Source organism: Nanorana parkeri, unplaced genomic scaffold, assembly GCF_000935625.1.
Source record: "Nanorana parkeri isolate BGI_ZX_2015 unplaced genomic scaffold, ASM93562v1 scaffold350, whole genome shotgun sequence".
Classification (NCBI taxonomy): Eukaryota; Metazoa; Chordata; class Amphibia; order Anura; family Dicroglossidae; genus Nanorana; species Nanorana parkeri.
In genome coordinates this window covers 146899-173173 of record NW_017306618.1, presented here as the reverse complement: position 1 = coordinate 173173, position 26275 = coordinate 146899, and the positions used below count along the sequence as shown (strand labels likewise).

At 43.9% G+C, this 26275-nt stretch overlaps 1 protein-coding gene across 1 annotated transcript in view; it reads left to right on the top strand.

Moving 5' to 3' along the window:
• Positions 1 to 1899: 1899 nt before the first annotated feature.
• Positions 1900 to 26275, top strand: part of LOC108788772 (melatonin receptor type 1B) — a 152200-nt gene continuing 127824 nt past the window's right edge. Inside the window, exon 1 of the mRNA XM_018558631.1 lies at positions 1900 to 2204. Within this exon, the coding sequence (XP_018414133.1) occupies positions 1979 to 2204 (226 nt within the window). The 5' untranslated portion in view covers positions 1900 to 1978. The remainder of the gene's footprint in view (positions 2205 to 26275) is intronic.

The following is a 26275-nucleotide window of genomic DNA, read 5'->3' as shown; positions in this document are numbered from 1 at the left end:
TGAACCCATTTAGAATACAGTACCCAGTTCTAGAGACCTCACTTACGAAATAATACTGGGATAAGCATACAAGTCCAGAGACGGACAACTATAATGGTGCAAGGTCCAGGGAATAAACATATGCAGGTAATTTAGAGCCTTGAGGAAAGAAGGGGAAGGGAGGACATGACAAACCTTATATACATTAGGGTGTGTATAAAGTTCAATATTTTCAGCACAAAGCTGGAATGAGAAGCTTCAGATACATTAAAGATGTGAATAATGTTTCAGTATATTCAGTATGAAGCTGGGATGAGAACCTTTAAATACATTAAAGATGTGAATAAGGTTCAGTATAATCAGTGTGAGGCAGGCATGAGAACCTTTACATCCATTGGGATGTGAATAAAGTTCGGTATTTTCAGTATGAAGCTAGGATGGGAACCTTTACATACATTAAGGGTGTAAATAATGTTCAGTATATTCAGTATTTCGCTGCCGGGATGAGAACCTTTAAATACATTTAGGGTAGGAATAAGGTTCCGTATGAAGCTGGGATTAGAACCTTCAAATACATTGATGGTGTGAACAAGGTTCAGTACTTTTCAGTATGAAGCTGGGATAAGAACCTTTAAACACCTTGAGGGTGTAAATAGGGTTCAGTATGAAGCTAGTGTAAGAACCTTTACATACATTAAGCATGTGAATAAGGTTCAGTATAAAGCTGGGATGGGAACCTTTACATTCAAGTAAGGTTCAGTATGAAGCTGGGATGGGAACCTTTAAACACAAGCGGGTAAATAGGCTTCAGTAGGAAGCTGGGACAAGGACCTTTCCATACATTAAGGGTACGAAAAAGGTTCAGTATTAATCGGGGATGAGGACCTTTAAACACATTAAGGGTATGAATAAGGTTCCATGTGAAGCTGGGATAAGAACCTTTACATACATTAGGCGTGTGAATATGGTTCAGTGTGGAGCTGGGAAGGGAAGCTTTACATACATTAAGGGTATGAATAAGGTTTAGTAGGTAGCTGGGATGAGAACCTTTACATACATTAAGCATGTTAATAAGGTTCAGTATAAAGCTAGGATCGAGAGGCATGACCTCAAACTGGCAGGAAGAAAGTTCACAAGTAACATTAGGAAGTCTTATTTTTACTGAAAGAGCAGTTGATACTTGGAACAGACTTCCAGTAGAGGAAGTGAGCCAGTTACCAAGAAGTGAATTTAAACATGTTTGGGATTATAGCAAACCTTTGCACAAAAATGGAAAAAAAAGGCACATAATGGACCCCTTGGTCTTTTCATGCCATCATCCTTCTATGTTTCTGTGCCTGCAGAGAACTCACATCACCTCTATAATGTATGACTGTCATCCTCTCTCATCCCAATGCTCTGTATTTTGCATTTGCATTGCTCTTGCACTTTGCAGCCCCCACCCCCTCCATCACCAGCTGCTAGCTTACCTTGTGGGACAAAGTTAGCCTTCCAGCTAATCCTCGGGGCAAGAGATCTGCCAGAGGAAGGGGACTGTATCAGGTATCAACCAGCCTTCCCCTAGCTGTGAACTGGCTCCTGTCACCTCTGTAATGTGTGACTGTCATTCCCTGCATGCCTCTCTATGCTGAGCATCACATCCCCTCTGCCTGTCACGTTTAACTCCCCGGATCCTGCGATCCTGTCATTCTTTGGTGGCTTGCAGCTGACTTTCTTTCTATTTTTTTAAAACAATTGCACATTTAACAATTGCACATTTTTCTTTCCTCCCTGTCGGGTTTGCACTCACATTGTCAAGGGGCCAGAGGAACCAGCCCCCTAACTTACCCATTGGAGTCAGCTGATTATTCATACCCTGCCCCCCATCATCTCCATCCTTTACCTGTTGCCACCCTGGATGCTGGTACCTGTTCTCACACTCGGCAAGGTGCAGCAGCAGTGGAAACTTGGCTCTTCTTTGCGACTTTCAAGCAGCTGAGCTCAATGTTAGGCACGTGAGATGCGAGGCAAGGCGAGGACAGCGCTAGCCATGCTGCACAATGCGTCCTTGGCGAGGAACTGCTGTGCGCTTGAGAAGGAACAGCCGCTGGACGCCGGCGCTCCCCGAGCTGCCTGGCTGGTGACTGCGCTGTCCAGCGTGCTGATCTTCACCACCGTGGTGGATATCCTGGGCAGCCTCCTGGTCATCATCTCGGTGCTGAAGAACAGGAAGCTGAGGAATTCAGGTAAGGAGAGACAACGCATCCCATCCTTCCAGGGACAGTCCCTGAAAATGTCCACCTTTCGCACCTGCTCTTGTTAGATTGCATCCTTTCTTTAACACCTTTCCTAAATTCCAAGGACAATCCATGCCATGGGAGATCTTTCCTAAATTCCAAGAACACTCCATGCCTAGGGAGATCTTTCCTAAATTTCAGGAGCAGCCCAAACCGAGGGAGATTTTTCCTAAATTCCAAGGCAGCTCTTGCCTAGGGAGATTTTTCCTAAATTCCAGAGGTAGCCCATGGCTGTGGAGATATTTCCTAAATTCCAGGGGCAGCCCAAGCCTAGGGAGATTGTTCCTAAACTCCAGAGGGAGCCCATGTCTAGAGAGATCTTTCCTAAATTCCAGGAGCAGCCCATGTGCAGGTAGACCTTTCCTAAATTCCAGGAGCAGCCCATGTCCAGGGAGATCTTTCCTCAATTCCAGGGACAGCCCATGTCTAGGGAGATCTTTCCTAAATTCCAGGGGGAGCCCTAGGGAGATCTTTCCTAAATTGCAGGGGCAGTGTATGCTTATGCAGATCGTTCCTAAATTCCATGGATAGCCCATGCCTAGGAAGATCTTTCCTAAATTCCAGGGGGAGCCCATACCTAGGGAGATCTTTCCTAAATTCCAGGGGCAGCCCAAACCTAGGGAGATCTTTCCTAAATTCCAGGAGCAGCCCATGTCTAGGAAGATCTTTCCTAAATTCCAGGGGGAGCCCATGTCTAGGGAGATCTTTCCTAAATTCCAGGGGCAGCCTATGCCTAGGAAGATCTTTCCTAAATTCCAGGGGCAGCCCTTGTTTGGAGAGATCTGTCCTAACTTCCAGGGATAGCCCATGCCTAATGAGATCTCTCAAAGTCTTGTACTTGGAAATATATTTGGCTTTGGTTACTTTACTAACATCACCGTGAAATCTGCCTTTGGACCAATCAATTCCATAACAGTTCCAGGTTTTAGAAATGTTATCCCATTTCCTGGTTTATTAAATGGGGCTGGATGATCCCTCTAAAGTTTCTGAATTTGTATTCTTCATGGTATCATTGAGGAGGGTCCAGGTTGAGGGGATTTATCCTACGCCTAGGGAGATCTTTCCTATATTGCAGGGGCAGCCCATGTATAGGGAGATCTTTCCTTAATTCCATGGACAGCCCTTGTCTGGGAAGAGCTTTCCCAAATTCCAGGGGCAGCCCGTGATGCCTACGGAGATCTGTGAAAGCATTGTCCTTGGAAATGTTCCTGTCGTTGGTTACTTTACCAATATCCTTATGAAACCTTTGCATCAATTAATTCCTTAACAGCTCCATTTTTTTTTTAAATGTTACCCATGTTTCTAGTTTATTAAATGCGGTTGGATGATCCATTTAAATTTTCTGAAGTTGTAGTTCATTGAATGCTTTCATGGTTTTAGTGAAAAGGGTGCGGGTTGGGGTGATTCATCCCACCAAAGGTTTTCCAAGTGGATGCCCTGCATCATACTGCCCCTCTGTCTAGGGCTGTGAGGTTAACTGGTCAATAATCATTTTGTCTTGTTGGAGCTTTAAGAGTGTTTGTATAGAGCTGCAGTGAACATGTTATAAAGTCCAAATTAATAGAAGTGATCAAATTATAACTGAATATTCACATGGTGCACTCTGAGGAACTCATATCCTGGAAATATATCTACACTCTACATGAGTTGCATCTGGGCTGTTTGATATTACTTTGCTGTGTGCGTTTATCTCTACTACATACTACATATTATATATTATACTATACTGTATATCTCTATATAACTATATATTGTACTAGAGACTCTACTAGAGAAACTACAATGATTCTATCTATCTATCTATCTATCTATCTATCTATCTATCTATCTATCTATCTATCATACATACAGTAGAGTGAGTGTGTGTGTGTGTGTGTGTGTGCGTGTGTGTGTGTATGTGTATCCTTGAACTAAATATTTATAAAATGTCTCTCAATAAATTTACTTAAAAGGAAACCTGTGCTGAAAGACACTCTCATGCCTATAATGTACCTTCAGTTCTTTCCGAGAAACCGACTCGTAACAAGTACGCAGGAAACAAAATCAGAATTCCTCATCTGCAAACGTGTTCTATGGGTTAGCAAATTAGAGATGATGAAGCCATTGGATCGGTATGACAGAGAGGCAGCTGACAGTTTTAGAAATAGAGGCCACCAGCAAAGGCAGCCTGCATGTTTCTATTTCTATCAGCTCAGGTTTTCTTGAAACTGCAAAGCATCCCAGACTAATGAATCCATCCCAACTCTTCCAGATTTCCAAGCACCTCAACTCTGGCAGTTTTGCCTATTTAAAGTGACACTAAACTCAGAAGTTAAATCTTAAAAATGCATTCAACTACCTTAACTATTAACAAAACTGTACCTTATTTGTGTATCACTTGGCTGTAGATCTTCAAATCATCTTTAACTTCCCTTCCTTCTGGAGGGAGGCTACCTTTGTTCCCCATGGTCCCTGTGTGTGTTGTAAAGTAGTCACCGCTCCAAGATCACTCCTGTGATGGACTACAATCTTATGTTTAATTTTCTAATTTTTATTGAGATTGTAGTCCATCATGGGAGTGAGCTTGCAGCGGTGACTACTTTACAACACACACAGTGACCATGGGGAACAAAAGTGGCCACCCTCCAGAAGGAAGGACAGTGTCAGCGCCAATTCTGAGGTGATTTGAGGATCTACAGCCGAGTGATACACAAATAAGATACATTCTTGTTAATACTTAAGGTACTTGAATGTGTTTTTAAGGTTTAACTCCTGCATTTAGTGTCACTTTAAGAGCTTTTCTTTATCCAAAGATATAATGTGTCCAAATATCAGCATTATCACCAGAACTGGACAGAAAAAAAAAATATTTTCTTGGTAGATTTTACAAGTTCATAGAATGTTTGCCTTATTTACCGCTGTAAAGTTTTTCATAATTTGTTCTATTACTTTCAGTTTTGGTAAATGGGGGGGGAGGTCATTTTCCCAGCATTGGGTTAATTTTCGTCACATTTTGGTATTACTTTTATATGGTGTCCTTTAGAAAGTTTCCTTATCAATCTTTTATGAAATACAATTGTCCTGCTTTCCTTGAAGAGGACTATAGTGATCCAAGATCAGATTTACAGGACGTCATTAAAATGTAAAATATATTTCTAATTAACAAGCACGTCTCATCTGGGTACTTCTTAATTCCCATCTCTCGGGGATAGCATGGTGTATGCCAAGCTGAGAAACTTTGTCCCAGTAAAGTGTCACTCGAAGTAACTTTTAAAGGTACTGATTACAAAATTGTCATCTTTCTCTGACAAGCAGGAAGGTCCCAGATACTAGAAAACAGGTAACTAATCTGTTCCTGGAAATAACATTGATTGCAACAATATGAAACCTGTTTTCAGGTCATTTATTATCCCATTGGCTTTCTCCTGTGTAACTCATAAGTTATGTATAAAAAACACTGAAAACAGTTTCGCATAGCATGACAGTTTCCTGTGATCCCCTTCAACTGGTCACTTCCTTCAGCTGCCCTTAGGCTGGGTTCACACCTGGGCACCATAGGCGTTTTTTTAGCTCGTTTTTAGCAACATTTTTTAGTTCACTGAAACGCATGTTCGACGCTCGTTTTTATACCTCCCTAGCGGTATGATTTATTTATTTTTTCCTTTTTTTTCTCTATCTTTTCTTCTGTTTTTTTTTAAACTTTCAAACTTCCTGCCGGTTCCGCCCCCCTGCGGCGCGGCCGCTCGCAAGGGACGGAACGCGGAAGACGGCAGCTGCCGGAGGACACAGCGGGGATCGTGGACAAGGTAAGACCTACGCTGTATTCCCAAGTGTGGCTCGGGGTTACCGCTTTGTTAACCCCCGAGCCACACTCGGGAATACCAATGGATAAGCACGGAAATACGCCCCAAAAGAAGCTCCTGTACTAGTTCGGGCGTAGGGCATTTTTCAGCGCGTCAAAACGCGCTGAAATACGCCCAGGTGGGAACCATGCCCATAGGAAATTATGGGATTTCACTGCTTGAGCGTTTTTCAGCACTTCGATCAGTGCTGAAAAACGCCCAGGTGTGAACCCAACCTTAACCATTTAAACACGTGTTAAATAATATACATTTTAACATGTTTGCATGCTGATCCTCTGGTTTTGCCACTCCGGGAGTTGTTGACTTGGAATAGTATGTTGTTGATGAATTGAACTATCATACCTGTCGTGGGTTAGGGAAGTTTAGAGGATCATCATAACAGACAGGTAACCAGGAAGGGTTCAGAAATAGGTAATTGCCTAAAGGGCAGATTCCCTTTAAGTAATACTCAGTGCTTGGCACTCTTCCAGAATACAGAGCCATGCTTGTTAATGAGGAATCCGACGCTGGAATTCTTGTTTAGAGTAATGCAAGTCATTAAAAGTCTCCAACTTGGAGTATTGATGAGGTGGACTAATTACAGGAATTGACATATCCCATTTGTGGGTCAGATATATCATTATAATTCTACAAACATATCCTGTGTGTATATACACTGAGTGGCCAGATTATTATGACCACCCCATCAGTACTTGGGCCACGAGATGACTTTGTTGGGCCACCTCGTGACTCCACGAGACGTTGAAAGGTGATGCGAGGAATCTGACACTGCGCTGTTGCCCTTCTGTTGTCTTGTACCAGTCTTGCCACTCTCCGTTCTGCCCTAACATTGACTAGTCGCTGACGGCCACAATTCACACGTTCAGACCCAGATTTTCGGCTGACAGTCCAGTCTTTAAACACTTTAACAACAGCTGCTCTTAAACATTGAACGAATAATGCTGTTTTGCTGATACTCGCTCCATGGCTCCGAGCGCCAACAATCATCCCACGTTCAAAGGCTGTTAAATCGCGTTGTTTCCCCGTATCTTCAGAAACAAATCACTTCTACTGTCGTGGTAAACAACCCGCTTCCCTATTTATAATGGTCTGGCCCTCTAGCAACTTCAGCGCAAAATTATAGCTAATTAGACTACAAACGTCAGGTGGTCATAATAATCTGGCCACTCAGTGTATATATATATATATAACTACAAATACAAACCAAGCCACCTAGTCCAGTCATCTCCACCAGCAATAAAAAATCACTTGCTATGCTGGGGCTTGTAGTTCCACAGCACAAATAAAAGCAACCTCGTGGACATATTCTAGAAATAGTTTCAGGAAGAAAAAACCAAAAAATGAGAAGGACAGTAACCCATAGCAACCAGCCACAGTTCATGGTACTGAAGCCAGGCAGTATGGAACTGATTGTGATATGAGTACTGTACTTTGCTCCTGTTGAACAATCCTAGCAGACTTTTTATTAATAGTGTATGTGGTTAGAAAGTTTATAGTGGAAATATATAAAAACTGGAGCAGACAGAATCACGAGCAGTTACCCATTACAGCCAATCAGTTTCTCTCCTCAATTTCCAAAGGTTAAGATAGAAGCTGATTGGTTGCCATGCACAGCTGCAGATTCTGTCTGCTCCAGTTTGGGTGCATCACCCTCTGTGTGTTCATATACTGCCATGCTTGGCTGTTTCCCAATCTCATGGCTATTGTGTTGAATGTGTATTGTTGGATTGTATGATTTGAAAGGAATTAATTCCTGACCCGTTGTGTAGTTCTGGACTCCAACAATGTATACTGTGTGCCCTGCTGGGAAAAAAAAGTGACATTATGATACAGAATTATTAATACAGTGCTCGCAGTTCTGAATGTAAAAGTCCCCGGCCTCTGTAGAAACTTGACTCTGTATTACTGGTCCTGTTAGACAAGAGAAGGATAGTCAGGAGTTTTCTTTATGGGATTGCTGGACAGGAAGATAGAAATTGTGCCCACCCCACCCACTCATTATACCACTTTTAAAAAAAAATCTTCTAATAATCTGTTGGAACGGTTAATGCTTTAAATGTTATCAAAAGTAAATTGGTCACAGAAGAGGCAAGGGTTCTGTATTGTACACAATCCCTGCAGGATTTGCTTCTACTTTTAGTAGTTGTGGCATCATTGCAGAGCAATCAGCAGTGAAAAATCAGCAACGTCATCGGCTTTTATTTAAATGTCTTTGCTGGAAGATGTGTAGGGGTTGATTTACTAAAGGCTGTTCATTTTGCAAGGGAGTTTCCACTTAGTTTAGTGAGTGAGGTGAAGCTCTGCTGACTTCTAGCACCCAATCATGTGCAAGGAAAAAAAAACCATATATATATATATATATAATGTAAAAAAAACAAAAATGGAGTATTGCAGTGTGCAATGATACCTTTCTTATTGGACTAAAATAATATTTAAAAGACAAGCTTTCGAGAGTTAAAGGAGAACTATGGGGTCAGGTGTTTTCCCCATAGTTCTCCTTAGGGTAACGAGAGGACACAAACTAGCGTCCTCCCGTCACCCTAAGCTCAGTATACTCAGTATACTGAGACGCCGCAGCCGGAGCGGATCCCGACATCGATTATATATATATATCATATATTGTTATTATTATTATTACTATTATTATTATTTTCCTTGCACATGATTGGGTATTCTTTGCATAGTGATATTTTACCACATTCACCAAGCCAAGGGACACTTCCCCTGCAAAGTATGAATTCCATTGCAGCCTATTTGCCTTTAGTAAAATAATTCCAGTGTGTCTGAGCCCAATTGGTAATAATGCAACATGGCACCAAGAGCAGACCTAACATACTGTATGTTATTTTGAAGAGAATCAATCCTAAGTGGTCTTTTTAAAGAATCTGAATATTTGATCTTGAATTATTCTAATGACGAGGCTTATTTACCCCCCAGTCTGTATTTTAGATACCTCTAAATCAGGGGTAGCCAAACTCAGGCTGTGGTAAAACTACAAATCCCATGAGGCACTGCAAGACTCTGGCAGCCACAGGTATGACTTCCAGAGACAGATGCACAATGGGATTTCGGGTTTCACCACAGCTGGAGGGCCGACGTCTTCCTACCCCTGTTCTAAATTATCAGATTGCGCCAGGGGGTTAGAGGTCATTTGAAGCCTGGCACTTGCTGCCCTGCCAGCTATAGGCTTCATGTATTGTGCAGTCAGGTAGCTGACATGGCAGCAACCAGGGGTGTCACTGTCGGGGGGCAGTAAGGGGCACAGATGTGCTGCTGTTGCAAGTTACCTGGGGGTGTGCTAGTGGTGCATGTTAAGGATGAGCATGTGACCCAAAGAGATGCCGTCTGAGGCAGCCACTTCAAGCTGCCTCAATATATGTTCGACCCTGGCAGCAACTGTGAGACTTTGGGTGACACTCAAGCTGAAGAGTCCGAGTTACTTTCATTTAAGAGAGAATATTCCAGTTCTTGCTGAAGCCCAGTCATGACAGGTTCTCTTGAAGCTGCATGCAGGTATAATGAGTAGAATCATTTCAATTTGTCTAATTAGTACACCGTTGTATCGACGCATCCAAGTGCTCACATGTGGTGACAGATTCTTGTCAAACCTCTTTTACATCAACCATGCGGAAATAATGAATGTGTAAAGCTTCAAATTTCCACCTTTAGATGTAAAGTCTAATTTATACATGAAATGTATCCATCAATATATGGGGTTGAATAATGTGCGAAAAATGGTTTTTAATGCTGTATAGTGGCTTAGAGGTTGGTATTGTGAGCTTGCAAAGCTGAATTCCTGGGCTCAGTACCCCTCAGGACACTTTGTATGGAGTTTGTATGTTCTCCTGGTGTTTGGGCGGGTTGCACTTGGGTGTAGAGCTGCAGCTAACGATTATTTTCAAAATCGATTAGTTAGCTGATTATTAGGTTCGATTAAACGGTTAATCGGATAAACAATAAAATAAAAGTTTAAAAAAAGGCTCCAGTGATGGGACTACTAGTTTGTATTGAGGTTGTAGTCCATCACAGGAGCAAGCTTGGAGCGGTGGAAGTAAAAAAAGAAAAAAGATAGTGTGGTGTGCAATATAGTGAAATGGAAAGTATAAAATTATACAGCAATGAATGCAGAATGGCACCGGCTATAGAGGACTACAAAACCCAGCAATAGTACATTATACAGCACAATGCAGAATACCACTGTATAATGTATAATTGCTGGGATTTGTTGTACTTTTCTATAGGTGGTGGTATTCCGCCAGCTATTCCACAATGCAGAATATCACCAGCTATAGAAGAGTACAACAAATCCCAGCAATAATACATTATGCAGTGGTGCAATGCTGAATACCGCCAGCTATAGAGGACTACAAAACCCAGCAATAGTACATTATACAGCGCAATGCAGAATGCCGCCAGCTATTATGTACTATTGCTGGGATTTGTTGTATTCCTCTATAGCTGGTGGTATTCAGCATTGTGCTGTATAATGTATTATGGCTGGGTTTTTGTACCACCAGAGTACAACAAATCCCAGCAATACATTATATATACAGTGTATAATGTATTGCTGGGATTTGTATTCCTATGTATAATATACAGCTCAATGTACCATCAGCTATAGAGGAATACAAATCCCAGCAATACATTATAGAGCACCACGTGTGGAAAAGTGCAGGCTTACCTGAGCAGTCTTCCAGCAACTTGCTTCTGAGATCGGACCTGTCTATCGGCGGCTGTCATCACCCCACACCTGCTCCTCCTTACTACATCTCCCCGCGTCCCTGTGCCGATCGTGGATGTGGGTGGGCGGTGAGTGTGATTCGGGAGGGCAGGTCTGGCAGCGGCGAGCATGAGGTGGGGAGGAGGTGTGGCGCACAGCGTGTGGAGCTGTGAACAGGGCCAACTGATCGGAAGCCGATTAATCGATTGAAGTTTTTCAATAATCGATTATAATCGATAATGCCGATTAGTTGTTGCAGCCCTACTTGGGTGCTCTGCGTTCCCCAACAATTCATTGTGTAAATAGTATCTGGCCATTCCTTTATCCCCCTAGCACCCTACCCCCATCTACCTACACAATGTCAACATAAGAAAAAAAAATAGCGTAGAATCCCCTCCCCAATTCATTCCAGACTCTTAGGGGTGACCACAATGCCAAAAAAAAATGTGGGGTCCCTCTTTGAAACCTTTTACCAGGCCCTTGATCTGAGCAGCAGCCTGGCAGAGCAGGAAAAGGGGGAGGGGCAGGCATGCATCCCCCCCCTGCACCATACCAAGCCACTTGCCCTCAACATGGGGAGCGTGCTTTGCCGGGGGGGGGGGGGCACCCTGGCAAAGCACCTTATCCCCATGTCGATGAGGACAAGTGGCCTCTTCCCCAGGACTTTGGCCTTGTAGTTGTGGGGGTCTGCAGGCAGGGAGGGCCTATTTGAATCTGGGTGCCCGCTTCCATAAAGGGGGCACCTAGACGCCACCCCCTTGTGAATGAGTAGGGGATAGTTGTTACCCTACTCATTCACCAAATAAAGTAGAATAGTAAATGACAACACAACACCATAAAAAAGTACTTTATTAAACAAAAATAAAGTTCCATGAATGTAATCCCAAAGTCGATCACGTCGTCCAGCAATGTAGATCCATCATGATTGACAATGGCCACCGACTTGCCAAAGAAATAATATGCACGACCGATCCCGATGATCCAGATTGTTTGACTGTCTGGCGAAGTGTGAACTGCTTGGGTTAAGGTCAGATTCTGTGTTGTAGAAATGAAGACAGTGTGAAGGATTTAGTAGTTATCACAGACCAGATTAGCAGACTGGCATTAATCAATATGGATGATCTGAACCAAGATCAAATCTGTTAACAGAACAACTGGGACTGGGCTCACACCAGAAAAGCAGCATTAACATGGTCGGTGTTACAGATTTAATTTCACTTAAGTGGCAAATTGCAGCTCAGGATACCCAACATGTAGCATGCAAGCGTATTTTTACAGTATAATGCATTGGTGTGCACGGGCTCTATGGAAAATGGGCTGATTTACTAATTGCATATGTCAGCACATCGATCCTGAGTGGACAACCAAATCATACACTCATGGCTTTCACCATGTAGGAATAAAATGGAATTACCTGTGCATTTAGAAAGAGCGGTGGAGTGAACTGACATCATAAGACACAAGGCTAATTGCCTTGCTTATGTGTTGGGGCAGTGTTGGACAAGGCAGCTCAACGCATCTGATGTGAATGGGCTCTTTAAGTGCTGACCTACACAAACCAAGGGATTGTCAGTTGTTACAAACATCATTGGCTTAATGGTGCAACAATCTCTCTTGTACGGGACAGAAATGACACTCTGGAGAGGCATCCAGTTCTAATGAAATCAACAAGACTGGAAATCTTTGTCTTATATGCTATAGCACAATGATAACTGATAGAAGAAAGCTACTGTCATGCTGCATAGCCCTTAATTATATGTCCTTCGTTCTTGTCCTTTATTACCTTTAGAGCTGCATTGTTGAGCTCCCTTTCCCCCATAAAAAAACAAAACCATGGAAATGTTATCTCTGATGGCTGACTATATGAAAAAAAGGCCTGGTGAAGTTCTGATTCCAAGGTCACCTCAACTCCCCCAGCCTCCCCCATCAAGATCACCTCTCTTCCCCCAGCCTGTGATTGGACAATGAAGGAGCAGCCATACACCTTATGGACTCCTTGTGCTTTTCCTTTCTGCAAGTATGTTTGCAATGTAAGACCCCTTTTACATGTCAGTTCATTTTTGACCCATCATTACATCATTTCAAAATTTAAATGCATCCCTGTAAGAGGTCGGATGTAAGAGGTTGGGCGTCTGCCTATATATGCCCAATTCCAGGTCCATTTAGGTCCGTTGGCAGAATGTGAAAAATTTGCAGCCAGGTTCTCTTATTCTGACCTGACCAGATGTGGGTGGATATACACCAATCAGCCATAACCTTATGGTCAGTCTGAGCTGAAGTTGAAAAACATTGATTGCCTCATTACAATGGCACCTGGAAGTTGGTGGGATATCATATGTTAGGCAGCAAGTCAACATTTTGACCCGATGTTGATGTGTTAGAAGCAGAAAAACGGGCAAGCGTAAGGATTTTAGTGACTTTGACAGGGGCCAAATTGTGATGGCTATGGTCAGGGCAACTCCAAAACTGGGATTTCCAAAAACTTGTGGGATGTTCCAGGTCAGCAGTGGTCAAGAGTTCAAGCTGTTGACTTGGCCTCCAAATTCTCCAGATCTCAATGCAATCGAGCATCTGTGGGATGTTCTGGAAAAACAAGTCCCATCCATGGAGGCCCCACCTCACAACTTACAGGACTTAAAGGATCTGCTCCTGAAGTGCCACATACCACAGCATACTTTCAGAGTCCATGCCTCAACGGGTCAGGGCTTTTTTGGTGGCAAAAGGGTGATCCACTCAATATTAGGTGGGAAGTCATAATGTTATGGCTGATTGTGTAGGATGCAGGTCCGTATACATCTGGCCACCTATAGCGATTACATGGGTCCACCTTTCCTCCATCCCAGGATGGAGGAAAAGTCAGAAAGGACACAGGTGTCACATATGTGACAACAGTCTCAGTTCTGATCCCATTCAGCCTAGGATCCCCCACATGGAACGGATGGCATCCTTGTGGAAGGGGCCTTGGTCAGATAGCACAGTGCAAAGCAAGAGCATCCGGATTGGTTCAAAGTGCAGACATCTTCCAGTCCAGGGTTGCTGAACAGATTACACAAAGTTAGTATAAGGCTGAGTCCAGTATTTATACTTGCTCTATTTAAAAGAAATTTTTTTTTAGACAACTGCAAAACTGGATGAAATGGTGTTTTAATTATCTACCTGGAGTGCTACTTTAACAAAACAGGTTCTTCTATTCTGTAAGGCATTGTATTCCAGCTGACCGGTCAGGTGATCTTTGTTCTTCTACATGTATATATAAGGATGCAATGGTAATGTATGTATAGAGTCATCCCTACAACATGCCTCTATTTATATACATAAGCTATGAGCATTACATATTTCTATTCTCAGGGCAGCTCATGGAAACAAAAATAAGGTTTTGCTATCCAGGTGTCCGCAAGCCAATGCTCTCAGTTAGCCGACACAACAATCAGATAAAATGTGCTGGGAATATTTATATTATTATGAATAACCTCGAGTGGTATTTAACAAGCAATATGAAATCTATTTATAGAAAGTCAAGTGCCTTATAAGTGTTCTACAGTAATAGTGATGATTAACAGACGAAGCAGCTGGCAGCCTCAATATGAAAGGAGTGAAGAGGAGGTAGAGCCCAGGGCTCCATAGGTTTATCAGGTTGATTAGATCAGAAAGCCACTGACCAAGAACAATTGAATGAAATGCATTGGGCAGATCTTTGTGACATCATGTATACTTGTATGTCGACTGCAGACTTTTCATACATATTTACTTTTATGCCTTTTAGGGCCTCTGATGACAGGCATAGGGGTTGTGTTGATGGTCCAATGGGGCATCCTGCAAGATTGTGGACTAGACCAAGTTCATTGATAGGTTAATTTGACCTGCAGTTGACCTCTTTCTGACCTGATTTGGCTTATTGGTCATGTTCTCATATTTGCAGCACTTAGGCTAATATTATGGGTGAGGAAATTATGTTTTGTCAGATTTGTGGTGGCTCCTGTCCTGGGTAGTTTCACGTGTATAAAGCTGATTCTTGCAATGAGAGGTCTGGATCTGCGGTGAGTGACTGTCTAATAGGTGGTCATTATCACATATGAGCAAATGCTTTTTCCGAACCTGCAGTGGATCTCCATATGTTTAAAGCAATCTTTCTCAACCAGAGTTCCTGCAGAGGTTGCTAGGGGTTTCTTTAGCAATTTCCGACACCAATGATCTTTTAGCTATCTGAAAAGGGGGAAATCGCTTCTCGGCCTTTTGGCTAAGATCAAGTGTAGTATCTGTTCTTATCAGTTGTTGGGAACTGAAAGTCCGCTGTCGCCTAGGAAGGGTGGATGGACGGACCGGTAGGTTCCTGGCGTAATTGGTAGGGAGCCGGATGAGGTTCCAGGCCCCGGAGTTTTCGACCCTAGTTAATGGGTGGGCTCCACGGGGAGGGATCTCTGAAGGTGAACTATCTCCTGATGGGAATGGATCCGAAACTTGATCAAGGCTAGAGGGTTCGGGGGCGGCAGAAGCCCGTGGTGTTGTGCCCCCTGGGGGTGGCGTCCCAGGGGTGCTCAGGAAGGTGCAGGTTTCTTCGGGGCCTATTCCTGATGCTGGGAGGAGATTCTGTGCCTCCTACGGGGTTCTCTGTCTCCTCCCACCCAGGAGGGGGGTTTCTCTTCGGGAGATCCCCCCTGCTTAGTACTGTGAGGGACCTGTTTCGGCAGGTCCCCGACGGAAACGGTCCACCGGCCTTCGGGTTGGTGGTCCGACAGTCTCAACCCCTGTCAGGAGCCTTGCGCCCCGGGGGGTCGGGAAAGTAGGTCCCTTCTTTGGAAGGACCTTGCACCCTTGTGCACGTTTTTTGTGTGCTGTGATTTCACGGTTCACTTTTTTTGTTCACAGGGGGAAGTTTGTTTTGATGCACGTCCACGGGCTTCGAAAAAAAAAAAAATCTGAAAAGGGGGGAGTTCTTTTAAGCACCACTGATGTAAGGAGCAAATTTCCCACTTACCACCAATATATGGAGCATTCTTCCCACTGGCCACCAATGTAAGGGGCATTATTCCCACTGGCCACCAATGTAAGGGACATTATTCCCACTGGCCACCAATGTAAGGGACATTGTTCCCACTGATCACCAATGTAAAGAACATTCTTCCAACTAGCCACCAATTTAAGGGGCATTCTTCCCACTGGCCACCAATGTAAGGGTCATTCTTCATATAGCCTCCAATGTGAGGGACATTCTTCCCACTGGGTACAAATGTAAGGGACATTCTTCATATAGCCACCAATGTGAGGGGCATTCGTCCCACTGGGTACCAACGTAAGGGACATTATTCCCACTGGCCACCAATTTAAGGGGCATTCTTCTCATTGACCCCATAATAACTTTTTCCCCCTGGTCACCAATGTAATGAGGTCCTTCTCCCCCTGACTTTGCCAATAACCACCATGTAAGGGGGTCAGTTTCCCAGTGATCATCAATCTAAAGTGATCTTGAAAATAATTTTGTTGACACACAACACTGGATGTCAAATACGCCAAGTATGCCTCAATTCTCATTCCTTAGGGTTTGTTCGCACCATGACCGTTGGGCTGTGTTTTTCTGCACACCACAGGACATATATGGTGTGAACAGTATACACAGAAAACAATTGATTTCTGTGTGCCCTGTTCACACCACATATGCGCTATGCAGAAAACACAGCTTAATGGACATGGTCCGAACAAGCCTTCATTCTATCACAGTGTACAGTTTATGAAAATGTGCTGTGAGCTCCAAATATTGTAATTGTTAGGAAGGGTTACCTGAAAGTTATTTCAAGGGTTCTTTTGTATAAACAAGGTTGAGAAAGGCTGGTTAGAGTGAACCTCTAGTCATTGTGGCCACAAGCATCCTTAAGCTGCTTGATAGGACAATTCTGTTGTAAAGAGCCCTCTTTACTATAAACACCAGTCAGTCGGTAAAAGCTTTTAAAGCGTCGCCTATGGCCAATTTTGGGTATGCTAGTTTTTTGCGATTTTGCGAGTGCGTGCAATTTTTACGCTTGACATGTTTGGTGTCTATTTACCCGACGTGACCCCATCTTTTATATTTTACCAAAAAAGTGGGTAATATTCGTTGTTTTATAGCATAATGTAAAAAAACTTTTTTTTCTCAAAATTTGCAGTAATTTCTCCTGAATATTGTAAAAAATAAAACCCGCAGTGGTGATTAAATACCACCAAAAGAAAGCTCTATCTGTCCCCAAAAAATTGTATAAAATTCATTTCAGTACAGCGTTGCGTGACGGAATAAATGTCAGTCAAAGTACCGCAGCGCTGAACACTGAAAAATGGCCTGGCCAGGTAGGGGATCTAAACACCTGGTCTTCAAGCAGTTAAAGAAAAAGATGGCCAGGAATCTACCTGATTAATGTGTACCCCCCTTCCTGATCTCCCCCTTTCTATTAGCTACAGGGTAGGGTGGGATCCTCATTGGTCTTTAGCGAGGTGATGAATGCAAGAAGTGAGAATCTGCACATCGGCCAGGAAGTTACCTGGCCACATTTTCCTTGAACAGAGTGCCTGTTGTTTTAGGTAAGCAGGTTGCTTTATATCAAAAAGTGATAGTGCTGCGCACAAGTTCACTTAAAGTGGTTTATGATAAGAGTACTACAAGAGTTTTACAACTATTATTATACAGGATTAACATAGTCCCTACAGTTTGCACATCATTTTATGGAATAAAGGAAGGCAGTACAGCTAATACAGTTGCATAATACAATTCAAGTCAGATGGGATAGGAGGGCTTTGCTTGTAAGAGCTTACAATGTAAGAGGTAGTGGCAAGTAGTGATGGGCCGAAAACCCCCCTGTTCGGTTCAAATTCCAACTTTAGAACATGGGAAACACCAGCCGCAGAATGGCATTTTGACAGATGCCAGCAAAACATAACCCTATGGTCGGAGCTAGCAGTGACAGCTATCTCCGCCCTATTGTTTAGAGTTTGTAACAGGTGAGCCAGGATTGGGTAAAGTCATCATGACTGTGTCATGGGTTCGGCCGGCGAGTCCCCTCGCTTCCGCGACGTGCCGTCTCTCGGGTGACGTCACGTTGCGCTCCTCCCACGGGGTGCGGCCCCGCACGTAAAAACACAGCTGGTCCGATCACTCGGCGTTCTCTTAATTTGGTTCGTCAAATGACGGACAGCGAACCCCGCAACCTCTGCGTTAAGGTACCCATCTGACTCCCTGCAGCCGTGGACTGGCTCGCTCTGACAGCAGCCCCCCAGTGGAACCCGGGACACATCCTTCCAGTGCACCCAGGCGGCTCCCATCTTCCCTCAGCAGACTACATCTAACTGCAAGTAACTAGCAGTGCAGACAACCAGCCTGCTGCCACTGCTATTAGGCATTCACACGTAGCTGTGATATAGGCTTCTCGTCCCTGCACTGGTGACACTGTGAACTGTTGGAGCCTATCTCCATTATAACCTCTGGAGGCATTAGCCTGGCATAATTAGTACTGTTGATTGTTGCTACTCAGGATTGACATACAGTTAAAGGAGAACTCTAACCTGGCATAACTAGTACTGTTGATTGTTGCTACTCAGGATTGACATACAGTTAAAGGAGAACTCTAACCTGGCATAACTAGTACTGTTGATTGTTGCTACTCAGGATTGACATACAGATAAAGGAGAACTCTAACCTGGCATAACTAGTACTGTTGATTGTTGCTACTCAGGATTGACATACAGATAAAGGAGAACTCTAACCTGGCATAACTAGTACTGTTGATTGTTGCTACTCAGGATTGACATACAGATAAAGGAGAACTCTAACCTGGCATAACTAGTACTGTTGATTGTTGCTAATCTGGATTAATTTACAGTTGAGGAGTGCCCGCTCCGAATTGCTGCTCTCACTCACAGTTAGCGTAGCAAATCGGTAACCTCCTCAACCGAGGCCTCCCCGTACCTCCCTTGCTACCCTTGGCGTTATTACCCTATATTGCACAAATAGGTCCTACCCTTACCTAATCCCAGGTGGTATATGATGCCCACGGTAATCCTGCCGCACTGAGTGTAACGGGATCCGCAGACTGAACCACCTCCACCTTCCACTTCCAGTGACATCCGCAGCTGAGATCCTACCTAACCGGGCGCTGTGACAGACTGTGCCCAATCATGGCTCTCACGGTTCTCTGTGCCCTGATTGGGCAAAATCTTGCACCTGACCAGTGGCCAGGTGCAAGGCTTTAGCCAATTATGGCTTCAGTAGGCGCACTGTCTTGTGTGGCGCTCGGCTGGCGAACAGCCGGCCGAACACCCTGACAGTTCGTGTGTTCACTGAACACACGAACTGCCGATGTTCGAGTCGAACTCGCGTTCGGCTCGAACATCGAGCCCATCACTAGTGGCAAGTTGATGGAGAAGTTAAAAGTTCCTAGAAGAGATGAGTTTTCAAGGATGCTCTAAAGGTGGGCAGAGTAGGAGATAGCTGGAGAGATTGGGGTATGGAGTTCCAGAGGATAGGATAGGCTCTTGAAGGTGAGAATGGGATGAGATGACGATGGAGCTAGAGAGCAGAAGGAGCAAAGAGGATGGTGATATTTGGAGACCAGGTTGGCGATGAAGTAAGAGTCAGAGTTGTGGGTGGCTTTGTGGTCTGCAAAGCACCATAACTCATGTCCCACCTTTATCAGATCTCACTTCACAGTACGGTACAGTCTAATCAAACATTAAAATCATTCCTACAGTCTCATTTAGTCTACATAGCTGAGGGTCTAATTTACATCCATTCTATAGTTGAGTGCCCCACTTGCTGAATCTTGGTTGGCTTTTGGTGTTTTGTTTTGGGGGGTTTTTTCAGTGAAACCATTTTTGCATACTATAATAAAATCTTTCATTTTTCTGAAGCTGCAAAATTAAAATCAGTGAAAAATGAATGTTGGCAGAATTAGGGCTCATGCACACAGGCGCCAATACAAGCATACGTGTGTACAGCATATAATACGTCTGTGTCCGGGACCCCCAGCTGCTGCATTTTTCTGTCCATAGACTTGTATGGCCCGAAAACGCTGTATGCATGCAAAAAAAGTTTGCCCAGAGATTTGACCTCTCTAATAGCATCCTAATGCTGTCCAAAGGTCACTTATGACTGTTGTCACAATTAGAACTGTTGGATCTGCCAATATCTCACAATGCACACACAAGTGTATTTGTCGCCACTGCATACACCACTTGTGTTCCCACATGTACCGTATTTGCCGCCGTATAAGGCGATTGGGCGTATAAGACGACCCCCTACTTTTTCTATTAAAACATAGGCTTTGGGCTATACGCGTTGTAAGACGAGTATAGCCCAAATATTTAAATACACCCACTAACCTCCATGGCGGTATTCCCGAGTGTGGCTTGGGGTTAATTTTCAGTACCATAAGTGGTAAGAAAAGAGCCACACTCGGGATTACAGTCTCTTACCTTGAAAAATAAATTTATTGCTGTATTAATGATTACAGAGCTGCATTCATTTGTCCATTTTATATTTGCAGAGAGTTCAGGTTTAAGGAATGTATACTGGTATCAGTGGTGTCACAAGGAATAGGTATGTTTTGCACGCACATCATTAAATAGACGCATTCTATCCTTGGAGTGCCAGTGTCCATATTTTTCTATAATAATGGACGGTGGCCATCCGTTGACTACCGATGCACCCACCTTACTTTCAATGGATGAGCGGTCAGAAGTGCAATGGGTACATGGACTGTAGGAGAGAGGAGTGCCGGCATCCATCACTAAGATGACCGCAGGCAGGCGTCACTTAGATGACCGTGCATGCACGATGACGTAATCGCGCACGGCAGGGTGTCATCCGGTCTCCGCTTTGGGTGGCACCCGTCTTCGGGACGCCCCTGACTGGTATATATGTTTTTTTAAGCTGCATGGTAAAGTTGTTATTCTTTTTCCAACCAATACAAGGCAAAGTTCTGGTTTTATTCCGAACTGATCTGCAAAAACAGAAATGTTATCCCAAATACCTTCTGTGTGTGAAGTACTTCCCTCGGGCTAAGCTTCAGAAGCTGAACATAAAGCAGTGTGAACTGTCCGTACATGAAGAAAATATATTTACCCGCCAGACAGTCCACAAAGACAGTCAAGCCAGCCTTGGGAGGGTTTATTCAGGCGTTGTGCATGCCTTTGACAGAAATCACTATCGCTTCTAACTATTATAACTTTCAGCAGAGAAAAAAGGCTACAAAAAAATTCTATTTTCTTGATATTCAGTATATATATATATTTTTTTTTATATTTCTATAGGTTGAACTTTTCTTATTTCTATAGGTTGAACTCGATGGCAGGGACGTGCGGTCAGGGGAGGCAGGTGAGGCAGAGCCTAGTATTATGAAGAAAAAAGGTGTCAGCATCAAGTCTGAAGCTGACAGCTTTTTCACCATTCAGAGCAGCTTGTTACAGTTTACACAGCGGGGAAAGCCTCCCCACTGTGTAATCTGTCATGGATGGAGCGCTGCCTGTTAATTACAGGCAGCGCTGCACCCGACTTTTGACAGGTAGTTAGGTTACATAGCAGCGGGCTTCCCAGCTGCTTGTGTAACCTAACAAAGTGAGGCCAGAGCTGTCACAGCCTCTACTCTGTGTTAGCGGCGTGAGCTCTGTGGATGGCTTGGACCAATGGCAAGGCGCCATTGGTCCAAACTGTCCAATCACAAAAACGAGAAAAAAAACGCAGTGAGGAAATCGATCTCGATGCCTCACCAGTGATGAGCAAGTGAGGAACAGGGAGGCTCCTCCCTGTCTCCTCCTCCCCACACAGCTTGGTTACTGAGATGGGGGTGGGGCTTAGGTGGGACGGATGCAGAGCTTCGGCGGGATGGGGCGGAGCTATGGCAGGCTGGGGAATGCCTCACCCAGCACAGAAGGCACGGCACGTCACTGCTCGAAAGGTCAGCGTTAAACTGTCATCGGTGAGAAAAAAAAAGTTTAGGTTAACAAAAACTGAAACATTATGTACATTTCAAAGTTATACAAAGAGGCCTCTTTCAGGGAAGAAGTAATGGGTTAACAACTCACAGTTGTTCTGCAGCAATGTAAGTAAATGAAGCCTTGAGGGCTGGTGCAGACTTGGGTGATCCCGGGGTGCGAGTCCTGGTACCACTCGATCGTGTGCGGTTGCGCGGCCACATTGATTTCAAAGGGGTTACATTCACACGGCAATTGCTGAAAAAGGTTCATGTACCTTTTTTTTTTTAACTGCGATCGTGAGCGATTGCACGGGCAGAATCGGGGTGAGAAACCACACAATCTGCCTGGCACGACTTGGGTACCATTAAAAAAGAATGTCACCGTCAGCGCGAAAAGTGGGGCTGTGCATCTCTGTGACTGTGCGGCTATCTGCTCGGTTTCGTGCACAATTGCCACACAGTTACAAAACGGTGTGTACCTGGAATGAAAGTTTATGTTAACAATTCCTACAGTTGCCCCAACTTTTGTGGATTAATCACAAGTCCTCTGCCTGTATAAAAGCAGTGTTGGAACAGACTGTGTTACTACACCCTCTTAAGCAGTATTTGGACAGTATTGTACTACAGGAAGTAGCATATTGCTCTCAAAAATGTAATTAACAAAGGAAGACAGACAGGCCAATATAATCCTGTGTAGGTCTTTCCTTTAGAGAAATTGCAAAGAAAGCCAAGGTGTCAGTTAGTACAGTTTCCTACACCATCAAAAAGCCCATTGAAACTGGAAGAAACTCTGACAGGAGGAGGTCTGGCAGACCCAAAGCCACAACAGAATCAGAAGACAAGTTTCTGAGAGTCAACAGCTTGTGTGACAGGCAGCTCACAGGATAACAGCTTCCAGTATAAATGTTAATCTCAGGGGTAGCCACCACACAAGATAAATGCCTAGGTGCTCATCCTCAAAAACACCCATACAAATCCAAAATAGGTATAGAAACACTCACAGGTCTTGCAGCGGAGATAAGACAAAGCTTTAACATTTTATTGTCAACGTTTTGATGGAGCTCAGATATTGATAAAGATATAATGATGAACTGGCCACAATGTTGACTATAAAATGCTGATGTTGTGACTTATCTCTTGTGACCAAACAGGCATGTTTAGAGGAAATTGTAAGTGGTGATACCAGGCGACCAGGGCAGGATTTCCGACAAGGCCACCGAGGCCTGGCCTCGGGGCGGCAGGGAGCAGAGGGGCGGCAGGGGTGTAGAATCTCCCAACACCCAGGACATGCATTTCTTTGGGCAAGCAGGGCTAAATGTAGAGCGAGCAAGCTGCTCATACGTTTACAAGCGATGATGTCGCCAAGATAACTTGCAATAACACTGCAGGTCCAACCTGCAAGGAACCTGGCCTTGGGGCAGCAGAGAGAGTAAATCTGGCCCTGCACACTTACACACCAAACTGCCTGAGCACACTCAAAGAAAGTAGATACAAAGGGTCTAGTGGAAGAGGAACTGGTATTAGTCAACGTTTCGACAAGGCATTGCTGTTCTTTCTCAAGAACCTTTTTTCCTCATTTTGACATGAGTGTAATGCTTTTGCATGGCACAGAAGAAGGTGGCAGCATGTAGTTGTCATTTCTACACCTGTTTTTGCCCTTGTACCTTGAGACATTTTTACAGTTAGAAGTTATCAACAAATGTCAACTGACACAAATAATGAAATGTCTCTAGACCAGCCTTTTTCTACCAGGGTGTCATGGTACCCAGGAGTGCCTTCAGGCTTCTTCGGGGGTGCCTTGAAATTTTGCACAGCATCATGCCTTTCCATGGTGCAGGTGAGATTCTAATGCTAAGGGGGGCTCCTGAGGTGAGGGGGGTAGGAACTCTAAAATGTAAGGGAAGCTCTGATGTTAAGGGTAGACTCTGATGTGAATGGGAGGTTCTCATGTAAAGAGTGTTGTGAGGGGGGGGACTTTGATGTGAAAGGAGGGGGCTCCTGATGTGAAGAGGGCTCCTGATATAAAGGAAGACTCTGATGTGAAAGAGGCTTCTTAGCCCCCTTTGTGATAGCAATAAAGTTAAGTGAAAAAGTTACAAAAAATAAAATAAAGTCACGTATTAAAAAAAAAACACAATTTTTTTTTAATGTCCCCCACCCCCACATTTACATACAAACATGTGTCAGGTGCGCCTACGTGCGAAAATGACAATTACGCCCATTGTGCCGCACATGTTATGTATCACTGCGGACGTTGGAGTGAGAGCAATAATTCTAGAGCCATTAATCACTGATCACACTAAACTGATGATAAATTGAACTAAAAGATTTTAAAGTGTCACCTGTGGCCAATTTTGGGTATGGTAGTATTGCATGACTGAATAAATGTAAAAAAGTACTGCAGCGCTGAATACTGAAAAATGGCCTGGTGGTGTAAAGTAGTTTGAAAAAAGTTCCTTTAAAAGTTCCATTCCTTTAAATGATATGATGAAGGTATTAGTGCAGAATAACACTTTTTGTGGGTAAATAGAACCTTTTCATAGATATCTGTACATCAAACCAAAAGGAGGGACAACTAAGGAGGAAAGAGGGACAGAGGGTTTTGGTCCCAAATGAGGGACAGTTGGGAAATATGCTTTAGGAACCAAAATGGGTTGTAGTGTATGCAGATTGTTCAATGCCACAAATGTATCAAATCAAAACAGATTTTGGGTTGTCAGGAGAACTGCTTGCCTTCTCGACACTGTCTGATTTTTAACAAATGTAGATGTAGCGCTCACCCCCGAAAGAGCCGCTGAATGGCCGGTTCATCTCTAGTCTGCCTAGGGTATGATCTTCAGCTGCCCACCCATTAGCATTACCTGCCTTCTTCTAGTGCCCACAAACTGATGTCCTCTCCAGTAGTATAATGCAGAATAACGTTTTATTGAACATCTTCACTGGGGAGGGAGGATATAGGCATTCTATGCTTCCAGGGTGTCACAAACATAAGCTCCAGACTCACCAGACCTGGTGGACACATCAGTGTAGATCCACTTGAGAGGCAGCGGATAGCAACTGAAGTAGCAGATGAGCAAGGGTGGATACAGATCCTCAATGGGAAAGACACCAGCCATGCTCCTGAAGTCCTCTGAGTTCCAGGATACTTCTAGAGCCATCATTGGTCCTGGGTCTCTTCCTATAACAGCAACACAGACCTCCTCCATGTTGGCGGTCTCAGGTAAACATTTCCCTCACACCAGCCTATGCCCACCCCCAGGCCTTAGGCCTAGCCTGGGGACATGGCTGAACAGCACCCAGCCCTAATCCATGGCTGGTCCCGGCTGGACCCCCAGTGCTGCAAGGCAGAAGTTCTCACAACACTAAGCCATTGTGCTGCACCACAGCAAGTTACACGCCTGTGCAGATGGAGCCAAAATAAAAGTTATATGGAAGCCTGTGGGGAGGGAAAAGCACCCCGGACAAGCATGAAACATGCTTGTCCAGGGTATAAGCCATATAGAGCAGTGTGAAGACATCTAGATCGTTCTCACTGATTAGCTCACTATAGAAAAGGACTGACATACATGATAGATGGTGATGTCTTGCTCTCTAGATATCATGCTTTTCATATCCTGTAAAAGACAGAGGAACACAGGTCATAAACTGCAGTGGGAGTCAGGACAATTAATAACACTCTTCGGTGACAATGTTTCCTCCACTAGGACTTCCAGGGCGGCCTCGCTGTTTGATGAACAGTGTGCTTTTGTTTTAGCTGGCAAGCCAAGAGAAGTTCACTCTGGTTCCTGCATATAAAAAGGATCGGTGGGAGTCAGAAAATACAAGCTGGCAATTTTTTAGGTTTCTCTAGTAATAAGTTCAGGTTAAACTAATTCTCTCAGAGGTTAGAGAACCTGATGGAATTGCCCTTTGTCGGATAGACAAATAATAGTATTATAGTAATAGTACAAATATTATTTGTACTTCAGAGTGTTTTACTGTCTGCTTATAACAGGGTTCAATGTTTCTGCTACAGTTTAGTTTTTTTTTTTTAATAGATAAAAGTTAGGACCAGAGCAAGAAAAGCCAGAAGCATAGACGCAGGGCCTACATGACTGGCAGGGGCATTGCTAGACCCTGGTAACAAGACTACGTTCCGCAGGTCTTCTGCTGAATGCCCCAGGTGTCATTTGCCATCACAAGTTAGGCCCAGAGTAAGAAAAGCTGGAAGCATAGACGCAAGGACAACATGACTTTGCCATCATCAGTTAGCTGCATGCTGGAGCATAGACGCACGGCATACAAAACTGGCAGGGGCATTTCTAGACCCTAGTACCCACGGCACATGCCCCAGGTCTTCTACTGACTGCCCCATGTGTCCTTTGCCATTATCCTAAGTATGATTCTTTCATTTTTGGTTCCTTTATATGATCAACCATTTTTGCCCTACAATTTTCCCTTACAATTCTTTACAATAATTTTCTTTTTCACTTAACAATATAGCCCATTGATTAATAATGATATATATTATATACACATTAGACTTTT